Source organism: Pseudophryne corroboree, chromosome 5 (assembly GCF_028390025.1).
Source record: "Pseudophryne corroboree isolate aPseCor3 chromosome 5, aPseCor3.hap2, whole genome shotgun sequence".
Classification (NCBI taxonomy): Eukaryota; Metazoa; Chordata; class Amphibia; order Anura; family Myobatrachidae; genus Pseudophryne; species Pseudophryne corroboree.
In genome coordinates this window covers 244,424,659-244,439,275 of record NC_086448.1, presented here as the reverse complement: position 1 = coordinate 244,439,275, position 14,617 = coordinate 244,424,659, and the positions used below count along the sequence as shown (strand labels likewise).

The following is a 14,617-nucleotide window of genomic DNA, read 5'->3' as shown; positions in this document are numbered from 1 at the left end:
CGTTGGTCTTTCATACCATACACATTCAACGACGTCTCTGGTCGGTAACGACCATAGTGGAAATTGAGCATACATGCTCCACAGATAAGCGAGGGTCGTTAACGTCCCGCGGGGCCGCGCATCGGTGGTCGTCGGATGCATACACACTTGACGATATAATGAGCGACGTCGTTGATGAGGGCTGAAATGAACGACGTCGTTCATTTTATCGTCAAGTGTGTATGGGCCTTTAAAGTTCAATTCATTAGACATGTTTTGCTTTGTACAAATAAAAATAAATAAATAAAATAAAAAAAGACAAGAAGAGGTTGTTAACTGCACTGTAATCACGGGACAAATTAGATTGCAATAACCAATTATATCTAGCTTGACATATTCAGTTAGGGTATGTATTATTATTACTACCAGTTATTTATATAGCGCACACATATTCCACAGCGCTTTACAGAGAATATTTGGCCATTCACATCAGTCCCTGCCCCAGTGGAGCTTACAATCTATATTCCCTATCACATGTACACGCACACACATTCATACTAGGGTTCATTTTGTCAGGAGCCAATTACCCTACCAGTATATTTTTGGATTGTGGGAGGAAACCGGAGTACCCAGTGGAAACCCACGCAAGAACGGGGAGAATATACAAACTCCGCACAGTTAGGGCCATGGTGGAAATCGAAGCCATGACCTCATTGTGAGGCAATAATGCTAACCATTACACCATCCGTACCTGTTGAGTACGGAAAACTGTATACTACAAGAGAAAAGGTGGAGGGACCCCAACTAAAAGGGGAACTCTGATGTCTACAATAATCTAAGCTGTAAATAAAATAAAATCTTCTAAAATCTCTTAATACGATTAAAATACATAAAAAGAACAAGTTTAAAATATGTTGCTATTGTAGTCCCAGATAATTGTTTCGATAGTAGAAACAGCACAAAGTAGATTAGATGTGCAAAGTGAAGTGTACAAAAGAATTTAACTCAAACAAGTTATTAGTGAACAAGCCTCCTGCTGAAACGTGCATCTAACCCTCTTACAAGGCTCCCCTTTAGTGCACAAATAGGAAAGGCCTCATCTCATTGGCTGATCAGCTCACCCACTTGAGATCCATCCAAGATAATAGCATCTGGTTACTTTTCTGACGGCTTATATCAGCAATTAAATTGCTCCAGGCTATAACTTTCAAGTAGCCTGATAAAGATTGAGGGCCTTATACACACTCTGCACTGCTTTAACAACCATACTATTTTTGACAGCAAAATACCCCTACATTTATTCCAAATCACTGGACCCTGGGACACTAATCTAGGGTTCACTTTACTGTGATCATCCACACACCCTGGCGAGCATAACTTACCCAAGGGTTTGCTGGTGTTCTTTGCTTTGTTTTCCTCCTGAACGTACTGATGCTACTTAGCTACAGGTATAAGATGAACTGTAATACAGGTGCTGTCATCCATTACCTGCTTTATTTGACTTTAGTGTGCTTTACTTCCGGGCGATTGCTTCAATTTTAGTCATTAACCCTACAATTATATTTGTATTTTGCATTACAATGGACTACTCTTATTTTGGGTGACTGGTTTATTTTTGTGATACTGAACTGCATATTCTATGCTTCACCAAGATTATATACCATAATTGTCCTTAAACTGTGTGACTCACTTTATTGCTATTTACTACACACCTCACATTATTGCCTTTACTTTAGGGACATCATTCTTGATACCCCCTTGTTTTGTTAGTTTTTTCTTACTTCACCTAGTGCATTTATTCTACTTTGTACCGTGTCTACCAGGAAAAACAATTAATTATCAGACATTTTTTTTTTGTAAATATTTGAGTGGGTGTACGCACATTGCAAATGGGCTGCCAGGTGGTTACCCTGTTCTAAAATTATTATTTAATTATATATTTATTCTGAATTTTTTACAGATTCTTAGAGGAGCAGGCTGCCTAGCAGAGAGCTACCCTGAACATGCGAAAGAAACGCCGACGTGCGTTGCTTTCGCATGTTTGGGGGGGGGGGGGGGGGCAGGACCCGGCAAGCGGGGCGGACTTGCGCTGTGCTGGGTTTCCCCCCCTGCATGTCAGTGTATTGGATCATAGCTGTGCGATTTTTCGCACATTTACGATCCATGCTGAATTAGGCCCTGTGTCAGTTAATGACCTCTGGTCACATTATTGGGTATAATGGCATCTTCTGGCCATTACTTCCTGTCCTTCATTTCCTCATGGGTTCTGGGTTTATGTCCCCTCCCTGCTGCACTGTATTGTTTTCTTTCTTCCATTCCAAGACATTTTTTTATACAATTTGTCCATACTGCTATACCTGCTGCATATATGCATTTTAATTATTATTATACTTTATTTATACGGCACCACAAGGGATCCGCAGCGCCCATTACACAGTACATAAACAAATGAGCATACAAGAATCAGCACTTACAGTACAAGACAATATAGGACAGCTTTAGAAAACCCGGGGTTAGGTGCCATCAAAGGGAGCATGGAGTATAAAATGGTGTAAGTAAGAAAAGGAAAGGCACATGAGGAAAGAAGTCTCTGCTCTTGCGAGCTTACAATCTAAAAGGTGAGGGGCTAACAGACTGGAGTGTCACAGAAGGTGTAGACAGTGAGCATAGACAAGAGGGTTAGGAGAAGAGTAGGCTGGGTTTGGTGAAGAAGTGGTTCTTGAGAGCCCATTTGAAGTTTTGTAGAGAGTCGGATGGGGAGAGGTAGAACATTCCAGAGATAGGGAGCAGCACGTGCAAAATCTTGTAGGTAGGAGGGGGAGGAGGTAATCAGTTGGCCGGAGAGACGGCGTGCATTAGCAGAGCGAAGAGGACGAGTGGGAATGTAAAGAGAGATAAGGTCAGAGATGTAAGAGGGAGAAGAGTGGGTGAGGGCTTTGTAGGCGAGTGTGAGAAGCTTGAATTGGATTCTGAATGAGAAAGGTAGCCAGTGAAGTTCCTGCAAGTAAGGGGATGTGGATTTAGTACATTTGGTGAGGAAGATGAGACTGGCAGCAGCATTGTGGATAGATTGAAGTGGAGAGAGGCATTTTTGAGGGAGGCCAGATAGGAGATTGCAGTAGTCTAATCTGGAGATGACCAGTGAGTGAATGAGGGTCTTAGTAGCATCCTGGGTGAGAAAGGGTCTGATCCTGGAGATGTTTTTGAGAGGTACTGAATGTGTGGTTTGAAGGAGAGGGAGGAGTCAAGGATTACTCCAACACATAGCACTTGGGGGCTAGAGATAGTTGTGCCATCAATGGATAATGAAATTGTGAGAGGTAAGTTTATGCGGGTTTTAATGTTATCATTCATTTTATATAACTATTCCTCTATGCCGAAACGTATAATTCTAAATTGAAGATGGTTCATTTATTTTCGAACACCACGGATTCCAGTTTATTTTGTGCTATACTTTATTTTTGTGTGCTAGACTACCTGTATTATTGGATGCCATACCATAATTCCCCCTGTATGTCATTTGTTTACGTGCAATTGGCCAATACCTGGCACATTTCATCAAACATATCAAAACAATAACCAGATCGATCCCTTGGCCACATGTTCTGTGCTACTGAAGTGTTATCCATTATTGCTATGGCAAGACCACTGAAAAAATAAATTGTGTTTGTATATTACAAAGAAATATTCTAATTTGATATTTTTCAAGTGTCAGTGTGCTTCCTTGTGTATACATGTATACAAAATAAAAGGTTAAAGGTTAACTGAAGACTTGCTATTCACACCCAATCTAGTTTGAGGCTATGCACGTAGTACAATTGTAACGCACTTATTTGCTCAGAGAAACTTTCATTAATTTTCAGTAGCCATAAAGCAAGAGCCTAAACAGTAAATCCCCCCCCCCCACCCCCACCCGCCTCAAAATTCCCATAAAAATTAGAAACCACAGATAGGCCTAGACATATTATTGCACTTATACAAAATCTGCACACACTATTCTTTCTTTATTCAATAATACTGATCTTTTTAATGCTGTAGTTGAAGTAAGAATGCAGCCCAGAGTTCATAGTGATACTGGGTGCATCAGCTCATATGCAAAGTCTAGGTAATTGTAAGCTTTAGACACCCACAACACAGATTTACTCTCTGCCATGCAACTGGTAGATCTCCAATTTCATGGTTATTAATACTCAAATCTGTTGGTACATCTCCTCACCCCTTGGGTGTCCGTGAAAACTATTGACACTTAGGGGTGTATTCAATGCTTGTCGGAGCAAACAGGATTTGACAGCTCCCGACAATGCCAATCCGACTTTTTTTTAAAGTCGGATTGACATTGTTGGAAACGGGGCTAAAACCTGTCGGATTTGGCCGCAAATCAGACAAAACATGTGGATCCGCGGCTAATCCGCTGATCCACATGCTTTCCGACAAGTAAGATTTTTTTGACTTGTTGGTTAAACAGGAGTATGAATGAAAAGGTTGAATCTGGATTTGACCTTAAACTCCTGTTAATCCAAGTCTGGAAATCTGACTTGAATTGAATACACCTCTTAGGCTGGGTACACACTTGCCGATGGCACATCAGATGTGCCATCATTCAGGATTCCGCCCGCAAAACGATATCGTTCATACACACTGAATATCATTTACTTCTCATCAGTGACAGCATGCACCCACATCCAGGTGCATGCTGTCTTGTACAATATCTTTAGAGTTCAAGGTGAAAACTAAAGATATTGTACGTAGTTAACGACCCGCGGGAGCGTGCATCGTTAACGATATAGTGAATACACACTGGACGATGTGCACAGTATATCGTCCGATCCGCCGAATCGGATGATATATCAGGTGCATATAGCCAAGTGTGTACCCAGCCTTAGATAGGGCTTTAGTCATTCATGTGCGCAAACACACGAGGTTCATGTGTTTGTAAACTGACTACTGAGCGTCATCTTTTATGCAACTATCAGTAATTCTCAATAAAATAATATTGTTTTCTTTGACTTAAACTTCTCAAGTCATGCCTTGTAAAATATCAGTAATTCACCTTTTCATATATACACAACCATACATTGGGGCCGATTCTGAGTCATATGCAGGCGTGGCCACGTCTTCTGCCGCAGTTGCGTCTGAGTGTTTATGCTAATGCCACTACGAAGTACTTCCGAAGCACACATCCGAATGTGCAAGAACTGAGACCACCACTGCCAGTGTCTGTAGGTGCAGTCCTACTGCTTTACATGCACCATCCAAACTTGCACCGGCCCTATGGCAAGTACAGTTTCTCCTATCCGAGTATGGCCTCCCATATTTGCGGCTCAGCATCTTTGTACGCTAACGCTTTTGGCGACATGCCTGGGACACTCACATAAGACACACACTTCTGTGCGACCTAGATACATGCAGAGAAAAAAACATTGCTCCTAGCAAGGTCGACTCTGAATCAGCCAACAACAATAATCTGCTTGGAAAAGCGCCTAAAGACTCTGAATCAGGCCAATTATATCAAGCTCCCCTTACTAGGTATTCTCTTTTGCCTTTAAGAAAGCAGCTGATCAGTTTGTTTTCACATATCTCACTAGTGTGAACTATTTTATACGATGCACTGTCCTGAATGTAACAGATACTTTTCCCTTCTGCGTCTTATAATATGGTGATCTGCTACAGCTTATGCCGTGAGGGTCAGCTAATGTAAGCTCTTGTGAGCAAGCCCTCTAAAGGCGTGTACTCACCATGTGTACACACCTTAAGAAATTATGTATTGTGCAGATTTTATTTATGTATAGCCATCAAGTTGTGTATTCTGTAACAGTTTTGTTCTGTTTAATCGCCATTGTAATTTGCTGTATGTACCATTCACTATGTTCAATTGTTCGGGAGATTTGTGGCACCATATAAATAATAGAAAATAATAAGAAATATCTACTTACTACGTATACAACTATTATAACAAAGGGCTCGATACAATTCAGTGCGAATTGAATAGCGATGGGAAGGAGCTATTCAATTCAGCACAATGTTATGCACGACTAGAGGATTTCTTCTCGCACTGCTCCTGGGGTGCAAGCAGAAATCCGACAAAACTAGGTGTGCAATGCTGCTTTCTGCCCTTTAGCATCGCACCAAGAATTTACGTCGGAGAATGCCGGTTCTCGCAACTAAACACCATGTTTAAGGTAGGGACGTGCGGTGAGCTAAATGGCACTGGCTAGCACCAGAGCCATATTTACACGCAATATATGAGCCAAAGGGTACATCTGGGCATTACACACAGGTGCAGCAGTATAAATTTCTGGAAATTTGCTGAGTTTTGATCAGAGATGTGCAGAAAATATACACAGGTGAGGCACTGTCTCACCTGCCATAGACTTTTTACTCCAGAGTTTTGGCAATAAAAATTATTAGAATAATGCAAAGAAGTTATTTCTAACATATTCTTTGTATTTTTAATTTACTTTATACAGTCAAAAATCTGACACAAACTTCAGTATGACAGGAAAGGCTCTGCCTCACCCCACGTCACTGGTGTAAGGCGCATGAACCGGCATTCTCCAACATAACAGCATGCTGAATTGAATAGCTGCGGAGCTCCTTCTTGGTGCCATTCAATTCACACTGAACTGAATCGAGTCCAGAGAGAACAAAGACAATTACATTTTAAAGGTCAATACAACTTTACAGCTAAGCCATTAGATGTGTATTCTGTACAGAGAAGGAATAAGAAGTTAAGAGTTATGGGCCCTACTCACTGGCCGACCCGCCGCCGAGCTGCCCGGCGGCGGATACGGCCGACGAGCGACCCGGCGGCGGGGGGGGGCAGTGACGGGGGGAGTGAAGTTTCTTCACTCCCCCCGTCACACGGCTGCATTGAAGTGCAGGCAAATATGGACGAGATCGTCCATATTGGCCTGCATGCACAGCCGACGGGAGACCAGCGATGAACGAGCGCGGGGCCGCGCATCGTTTATCGCAGGAGTCTCCACACTGAAAGATATGAACGAGTTCTCGTTCATTTATGAACGAGATCGTTCATATCTTTCAAAAAATCGGCCAGTGTGTAGGGCCCTTTAGAATCATGAAACCAATTTAAAATACTTCTTACACAGGCTGCCTGTCCTAGGTTAGCGCCAAACCAAGATAGGGTGCACAGGCGCTGAGGTACAATAGTTTTGAAAAGAGATGTGCAGAAGTATTCTCAGTCATATTACGCACAGCAGCAGCGTCTGCTATGAGAGGGTTAATATTTCACTGCTCATACATTATACACAAGTCGTAGTTATAAGCTTTGCACCATTAGTTTAGATTTATAATTGTATAATTATTAATTCAATATTTTTGAAGGCCATCCTTCCATTAACTTTTCTTTTCTATGTAATTCCAAACTAACAACAAATATAAAATGATTACGGTTGAGCAGCATGTCACACATGGCCCTTTTGGCTGGATGGGATATGGTTTAGCAGCAACTGGGGGATAGAAGTCAATATGAGAGGCTGCAGAGAGTATACATAGACCCTGAGCACACATAGCCCCATTTACAAGAGGGAGGGTCCAGTGTATCCTACAGGTACGTATGTAGCGTACCCTGCCATGACATGTGGTATACATGTATCGCGCACACACCTGTATATACACACACACACACACACTTGTACAGTACACATGTAACACGCACATTATAGGTACAGTACACATGTAGCACACACACACACATCTATATATATATATATATATATATATTATATAATGTAGAACACACACACACAGTACACATGTAGCACAAACACACATACAGTAAACATGTAGCACACACACATTATAGGTACAGTACACACATATACAGGTACAGTACCAGTGTTGGACTGGGGTATGAAGGGCCCACTGCCGTAATGCAATGGTAGGAGCCCATATTTTGGGGAGTGACCAGTCGCCAAATAGGGGTGTCGCCAGCCGCCACAGAGGCTTGGCTAACTATTATAGAGTGCATGGTGTGGGCCCTTTGATATAGATACTGTATATAATATATATATTAAATGAATGCTGTTAATGTGGAACATTATCATGCATGCACTAACAGCAGCTATGCACTATAGAAAATACACCATAGTAATATGCAGTATAAGGTAACATTTATAATGTATAATTCAAGTGCACAGTCTGAAACCTGATCCCTAGAGGAGGAGGTGGGCCCCACCGCTGGTTTCTCCTGTACCCCTGTGGGCCAGTCCAACCCTGTAGAGTACACATGCAGCACACACATATACAGGTACAGTGCACAGGTGGGTGCTGCCTGCTCACAGACTTTGCTTTGTGGACTATCTGATAAAAAAAATTCTCTCCAAACACAGTCAGTACGGGTACGAATAATCCCCGTCTCCTGCCCCACACAAGGGGATCCCTGCCCTCCATGGTAACGTCAGATACACCGGAGAAGAAGGGAGGGGGACACACAACATGGCCGCTGCTGCCGTTAAAACCCCCCTCCTAGTGGCTGCGCTGCCGCCTGCCCCGGCCCCACCTGTGGGGGCACCGCTGCTGGGGGCACCCACGTGGGAATCCTCCGCGGGTGACGACTCAGCGCTCCACGGGGACCCCAAAAAGCTAACATGCAAATGAGTCGTCGTGGGCGGCGCCCTGATATGCAAATGAGACGGGAGGCACGACACCCTTTCCTTTCCACGGAGGAGGAGGGGGGGGCGCTGGCGGGGGGAGTAAGGGGCAACACTAACGCTGTGAAGGGGGGGTGGGGGCAATGTACCCCGGAGTGCCGACAGGGACCCAAAGAGGAAGCAGACTTCGTGTCTATTGTTATGCCGCCCGCAGTCACCGGCTCCAGGAGCTGCCCCCATTGTCCCAGCGAGACCCCCGATAAGGAGTCACCTTAGTGTGGTGCCGGCGCAGGCGGCAGCACGGCGACGGTGGTGGTAACATGGGAGCAGCCTTTGTCTGCAGGAAGCCACACACACAGGTTACCCCTCCGCTGCCGGGCGGGCCTGGGACCTGCCTGCCAAGGACAGAGGGGGCCAGCAGCAGCAGCGGCCTGGCAGCACACGCAGGGCATCCCCGGTAGCAGGGTGCCCCCGGCAGCGTTACCTCTTGGCGCTGGTGGACAGGAGTTTGGAGTTCTTGCTCATGCTGACTTTGCTGTCCTTCTTCTTGGTGCCGCCTCCGCTGCTGCTGTTGGAGTTGCTGCTGCTATTGCTGTGCTGGCTGCCGGTGTCCCTGTCTATCTGCTGGCTGGAGGAGGTTGATGAAGATGAGCTGGTGCTGGCCCTGGAATCGTCATCCGACATAGCGAGATCACACACACACAAGCCTGCACCAAGCCAGAGAGAGAGAGAGGGAGGAGGAGGAGGAGATGGGTGACCAGATGCAATAGCCTTCCCCCACCCCAAACACAACAAGCAGCAATGACTGCTGCAAGACCAATCTGCCCAGTGCCCGCTGCTATCACAGCCCAGACTGCTGGCAGCAGCTCTTCCCTGGCTGCATGTATCCCCTGCACCCACTTACATACATGCACACACAATGCAGCGCCCGCAGCCACTCACTCACCCCAACAGTCTCTTCCTATACACCGTGAGGGGGAGGGGGATGTGGGATTTAAATGTAATGGAGGATCCAAAAGGTTACAAGAAGAGAGGCGGTAGGGAGGAGGTTTTTGGCAGGAATCAAAGTGGCTTCAAAGTATTTAGTCTAGGTCTGCAGGCTAAAGGAGGAATGTGACAGTATACAACTGAATAAGTTAATGCTAGTTACTTTCTGTGCTAACTACCCCCATCCAAAATAACCGGTGAGCCCATTTTCTGAACATCCATAAGTTATCATGTTATTTGTAGATTTTCCATCTTAAATTTATATTTTTCAGTGTGGCCCTTTAACCATTCTTCGAGCAATGTGGCAAGAAACTGTAGAATTAGCATAGTATGCCTAGCTGGATGCTATGGCAATATGAATATATGTAGTGTTCCATGTGTAATGGTATGTCAAGTAAGTAAATACAGTACTTGGCATGTCTGTTATACAGTAGGAATACATAATATGTGAGCACTGAATACTCCTTTGCGTCAGTAATAAAATGTATGTTTGGTATGCCAATAAAACACATAGCAGGGGCTGATCTTGGGTGTTTTTGCACATGCTCTGGAGCTGCAACTCCGTTGCATAATTTGGTAGTAATGGGACATTTGCATATTGGCTAATGAAGAACATGCATCTAAGGGCAGTTACCCAACGGGCGATGGCGTACTCCGATGAGCAGCAATTTCTCGGGGTACTGGCAAAATCCAGCATGCTAAAAATCTTAGACTCGCCAATCCCGATAATCTTTGGGTCGGAATTGAGATTGTACAACATGTTGGATTTTGCTGATCACCAGATCCCAGGCATCAGCAGAACGGGGAATTGGCCTGATAGATGCCTAATTTATCAGCCCCTTAGGTTTAGTGAGGGCATGTTAATACAATTATGGGGTTTTTAGATTTGTGCATATGCATGAATAAGCCTGTTTTCAGGCGGATGATTTCACCAGGGATAGGGGTGGTACAAGTACACAGTGATAAGGATGATGGCTAGGAAATGAAGTGTACAGATAGCAGCACTTGGCTGAATAGATGCTTACAATTTTGTATATGGGTGAAAATCCACATTAGGGCCATAACTGGTGGTGGTCGAGTGTTGGCGCAGGCATGGCGGGGGGCACTGTTGCTCCCTTTGTGCACCTGCATTTGGCCTATCTGAAGTTGGTCAGCTTCATCCACGACCAGGTGGCCCTGTCCCTCAGCTCTACTCATTCTGACATCACATGTTCTGGGTGTGGAGCTGACACAAGCCCTGATACACATTTAGGGCCTAATTCATACCTGATCGCAGCAGCAAAATGGTTCTCTAATGGGCAAAACCATGTGCAGTGCAGGTGGGGCAGATATAACATGTGCAGAGCAAGTTAGACTTGGGTGGGGTGTGTTCAAACTGAAATCTAAATTGCAGTGTAAAAATAAAGCAGCCAGTATTTACTCTGCACAGAAACAAAATAACCCATACAAATCTAAAGGTCCCTATACATTACTGCGCTTTCTCCTACGGGAGAAATCGCAGCCGATGCCCCTTGAGCAGCCCGGATCACATGCAGTCCTTTTGCATGTGACGTATTGCATGCAATCCCATTACACGCTGCCGGAGCCCGCCCCGTGTCGGTGGTCGGACGTACAGCTCCGATGCGCACGGGACATTGGATCGGATGTCAATCACATCCGATTTGGCTACTTATTTTTACACAAATTTTTCGTCTCGATCCGTCGGAATCGGATGAAAAGTGGCCATATCGGACAAGCGTATGGCCAGCTTAACTCTCTCTGCACATGTTATATCTGCCCCACCTGCAGTGCACATGGTTTTGCCCATTAGAGAACAATTTTGCTGCTGCGATCAGGTCTGAATTAGGCCTTTGTTTCATACATGCATTGCAGAAGCAATTATGGTCGATCTGTATGCAACTCTGCTTTAGACCCATAGCATTCACAAAGAAAGTAAATTCTCTGCACACCATACTAAAGGGCCCCATACACTAGAACGATAATGCACGATTTCTGCCAGTTTCGGGCATTTTGGAGGTGTTTCTGATCCGATACGCGTTCCCATGAGTGTCAGATCGGATACCCTAGGCCGTTAAGGGCCCCATACACTACAACAATATGTCTGAGGCTGAAGTCAGAGGCGATTTCCCTTGAACTCTCCCGGGAGCTTCCCAGGAGTGGTTCCATACGATTTGGTACATTTTGCATGCAATATATCGTATGCGATCCCAGACATATCTGCGGGAACCGACATATCACGAGTGCAGCACTAACGATCTAGGGGAGCCGATCCGACCCTCACGGGAACGTGGATCGGTTCGGAAACACATCCAAAATGTCAGATTTCCCCCGATATATCGGCCCGAATGCCCGAAATTGGATGAAATCGGTAATTATCGTTCTAGTGTATGAGGCCCTTTAGTGCTGCACTCGTGATATGTCTGTTCCCGCAGGCATGGCTGGGATAGTATACGATATATCGCAAGCAAAATGTACCAAATCGTTTGGAATCGTATGGAACCACTCCCGGGAAGCTCCCGGGAGAGTTCAAGGGAAATCACCTCCGACTTCAGCCTCAGGCATATCGTTCTAGTGTATGGTGCCCTTAATTCTGTACAGTTGTTTCTAGTCTGTAAGTAAAAAAATAAATGGTATCCTAGCGAAAAACAAACAAAACTGATAACATCTAGAGTAGACAATTAAACTAGTGTGTGAATAAATATCTGTAACTGACAATACCAGTTTAGATAAGCAAAGAATGGTCATTCCATTAAATGGCTGCCTATGTGTTTAAAAACAGGTAAAATATATGTTAAAAAATATATATATATGAGGGTGGTTCAATATGTAAGGTGACAATACGTTCTCAAATGTGCAATTTTCTCTATTTTATTCTTATTTCCTGCCAGGACAGAGCAGGTAGACCCTTGCTTTCCCTCACGGCCATTAGACTGTGCTTTATATCAGTCATACTGTCTCAACATCATACTTTTAATAACCTATATAAAATATTCAGGTACACAGTATTTCTAACTAGATATAATTAAAATATATGGTTCCTATAATTCATACCATATTTCATACCATATTACTATCTTATATTACCAGCCAGAGAATATTGCACAATCCCAACTATATATAATAGCGTGCAGCTATACACTTAACCTGAGCAGTCTCGTAAGGCCCTATTATCACAATTGTAACATTTGCCTTGCAGTCCTTAAGAATAGTAGCTGATATTTGTAATTTAGTGCCAGTATAGCTTTTTAACGAGCCTCCTTCAAATAGCGGTTCTTTGCATATACACTTTGTAATACAGTCTCTTCACGGAGTTTCTCCGTATATTTTTAACTGGTGTTAGATGTTATTACCAGCTTTATACTTATTCAAAGTCCCCGCTCTTCAGAGCCATAAGATGGATCATTTCTGTATTAATTGACAGCTTTACATGTACTTGAATACCTCTCCCGGCTATCGCTTCAAAAAATAGCCTTATCCGGAGTCCACCGTATAATGGATGGCAGGTGAGATGTCGAATCCTTTACATGTGGGTGGCTGTCTCTGGCCGTCCGGCACTTACTTGGTATGTCAACTCCTCGCAGTAATTATGACAAACGCGTTTCTCCGCTTAGAGTCCCATCAGCGGCTTCATGAGTGTCTATATAGACACTGATGAAGCCGCTGATGGGACTCTAAGCGGAGAAACGCGTTTGTCATAATTACTGCAAGGAGGAGTTGACATACCAAGTAAGTGCCGGCCGGCCAGAGACAGCCACCCACATGTAAAGGATTCGACATCTCACCTGCCATCCATTATACGGTGGACTCCGGATAAGGCTATTTTTTGAAGCGATAGCCGGGAGAGGTATTCAAGTACATGTAAAGCTGTCAATTAATACAGAAATGATCCATCTTATGGCTCTGAAGAGCGGGGACTTTGAATAAGTATAAAGCTGGTAATAACATCTAACACCAGTTAAAAATATACGGAGAAACTCCGTGAAGAGACTGTATTACAAAGTGTATATGCAAAGAACCGCTATTTGAAGGAGGCTCGTTAAAAAGCTATACTGGCACTAAGTTACAAATATCAGCTACTATTCTTAAGGACTGCAAGGCAAATGTTACAATTGTGATAATAGGGCCTTACGAGACTGCTCAGGTTAAGTGTATAGCTGCACGCTATTATATATAGTTGGGATTGTGCAATATTCTCTGGCTGGTAATATAAGATAGTAATATGGTATGAAATATGGTATGAATTATAGGAACCATATATTTTAATTATATCTAGTTAGAAATACTGTGTACCTGAATATTTTATATAGGTTATTAAAAGTATTATTTTAATGTGACTGTGCCAGCGCTGTCCTTGTATTTTTTGTATGTCGTTGTTCAGGCTGTGAACCTAGCCTTTTGGACATAGCAGCAGGCGTGCTTATTACAACAAATAGCGCCGGATTTTGTGTATATATCCTTGTCTCAACATCAGTTGTTAGATGGCGGTGCTGGTGGAGACATGGCACGCATTGAGGTGCGTAGTGTGATCAGATTTCTGCATCTAAAGGGCACATAAGTAGGTGAAATTCATTGCCAACTTGTCGAGTTGTACAGTGATAATGTAATTTTCACAGAAACCGGTTTGGGTTTTTTGCGCTACCTTTGACAACTTCAGGACAGACGTTTAAGATTAGCAGCGTTCCGGCCGTCCAACCATATACACCACAGGCAGTGCACCAAACCCAAACCTGTTTCCCTGACATGGCATTATCACCGTACCCCTTGATAAGCTGGTGATGAATTTCAGCTACTGATGTTCCCTTTAGACCACAGGTTCTCAAACTCGGTCCTCAGGACCCCACACAGTGCATGTTTTGCAGGTCTCCTCACAGAATCACAAGTGAAATAATTAGCTCCACCTGGAGACCTTTTAAAATGTGTCAGTGAGTAATTAATACACCTGTGCACCTGCTGGGTTACCTGCAAAACATGCACTGTGTGGGGTAATGAGGACCGAGTTTGCAGGGGCGTAGTATGGTATGCCGGCGGCCGGGCTCCCG

At 44.0% G+C, this 14,617-nt stretch overlaps 1 protein-coding gene across 3 annotated transcripts in view; it reads right to left on the bottom strand.

Moving 5' to 3' along the window:
* The window catches only part of UBE2E1 (ubiquitin conjugating enzyme E2 E1), a 73,033-nt gene extending 63,437 nt beyond the window's left edge, over positions 1–9,596 (bottom strand). The window contains exons 1-2 of one of the 3 annotated variants that reach the window (XM_063922211.1): positions 9,538–9,596; positions 9,076–9,298 (exon numbers count right to left, since the gene is read on the bottom strand). In XM_063922211.1, coding sequence (XP_063778281.1) covers positions 9,076–9,275 — 200 coding nt within the window. In that variant the 5' untranslated portion in view covers positions 9,276–9,298; positions 9,538–9,596. Of the gene's footprint in view, positions 1–8,284; positions 8,407–9,075; positions 9,484–9,537 lie in introns of those variants that run through there. The other 2 variants (XM_063922209.1, XM_063922210.1) reach the window with 2 other exon arrangements.
* Between the last annotated feature and the right edge of the window lie 5,021 nt (positions 9,597–14,617).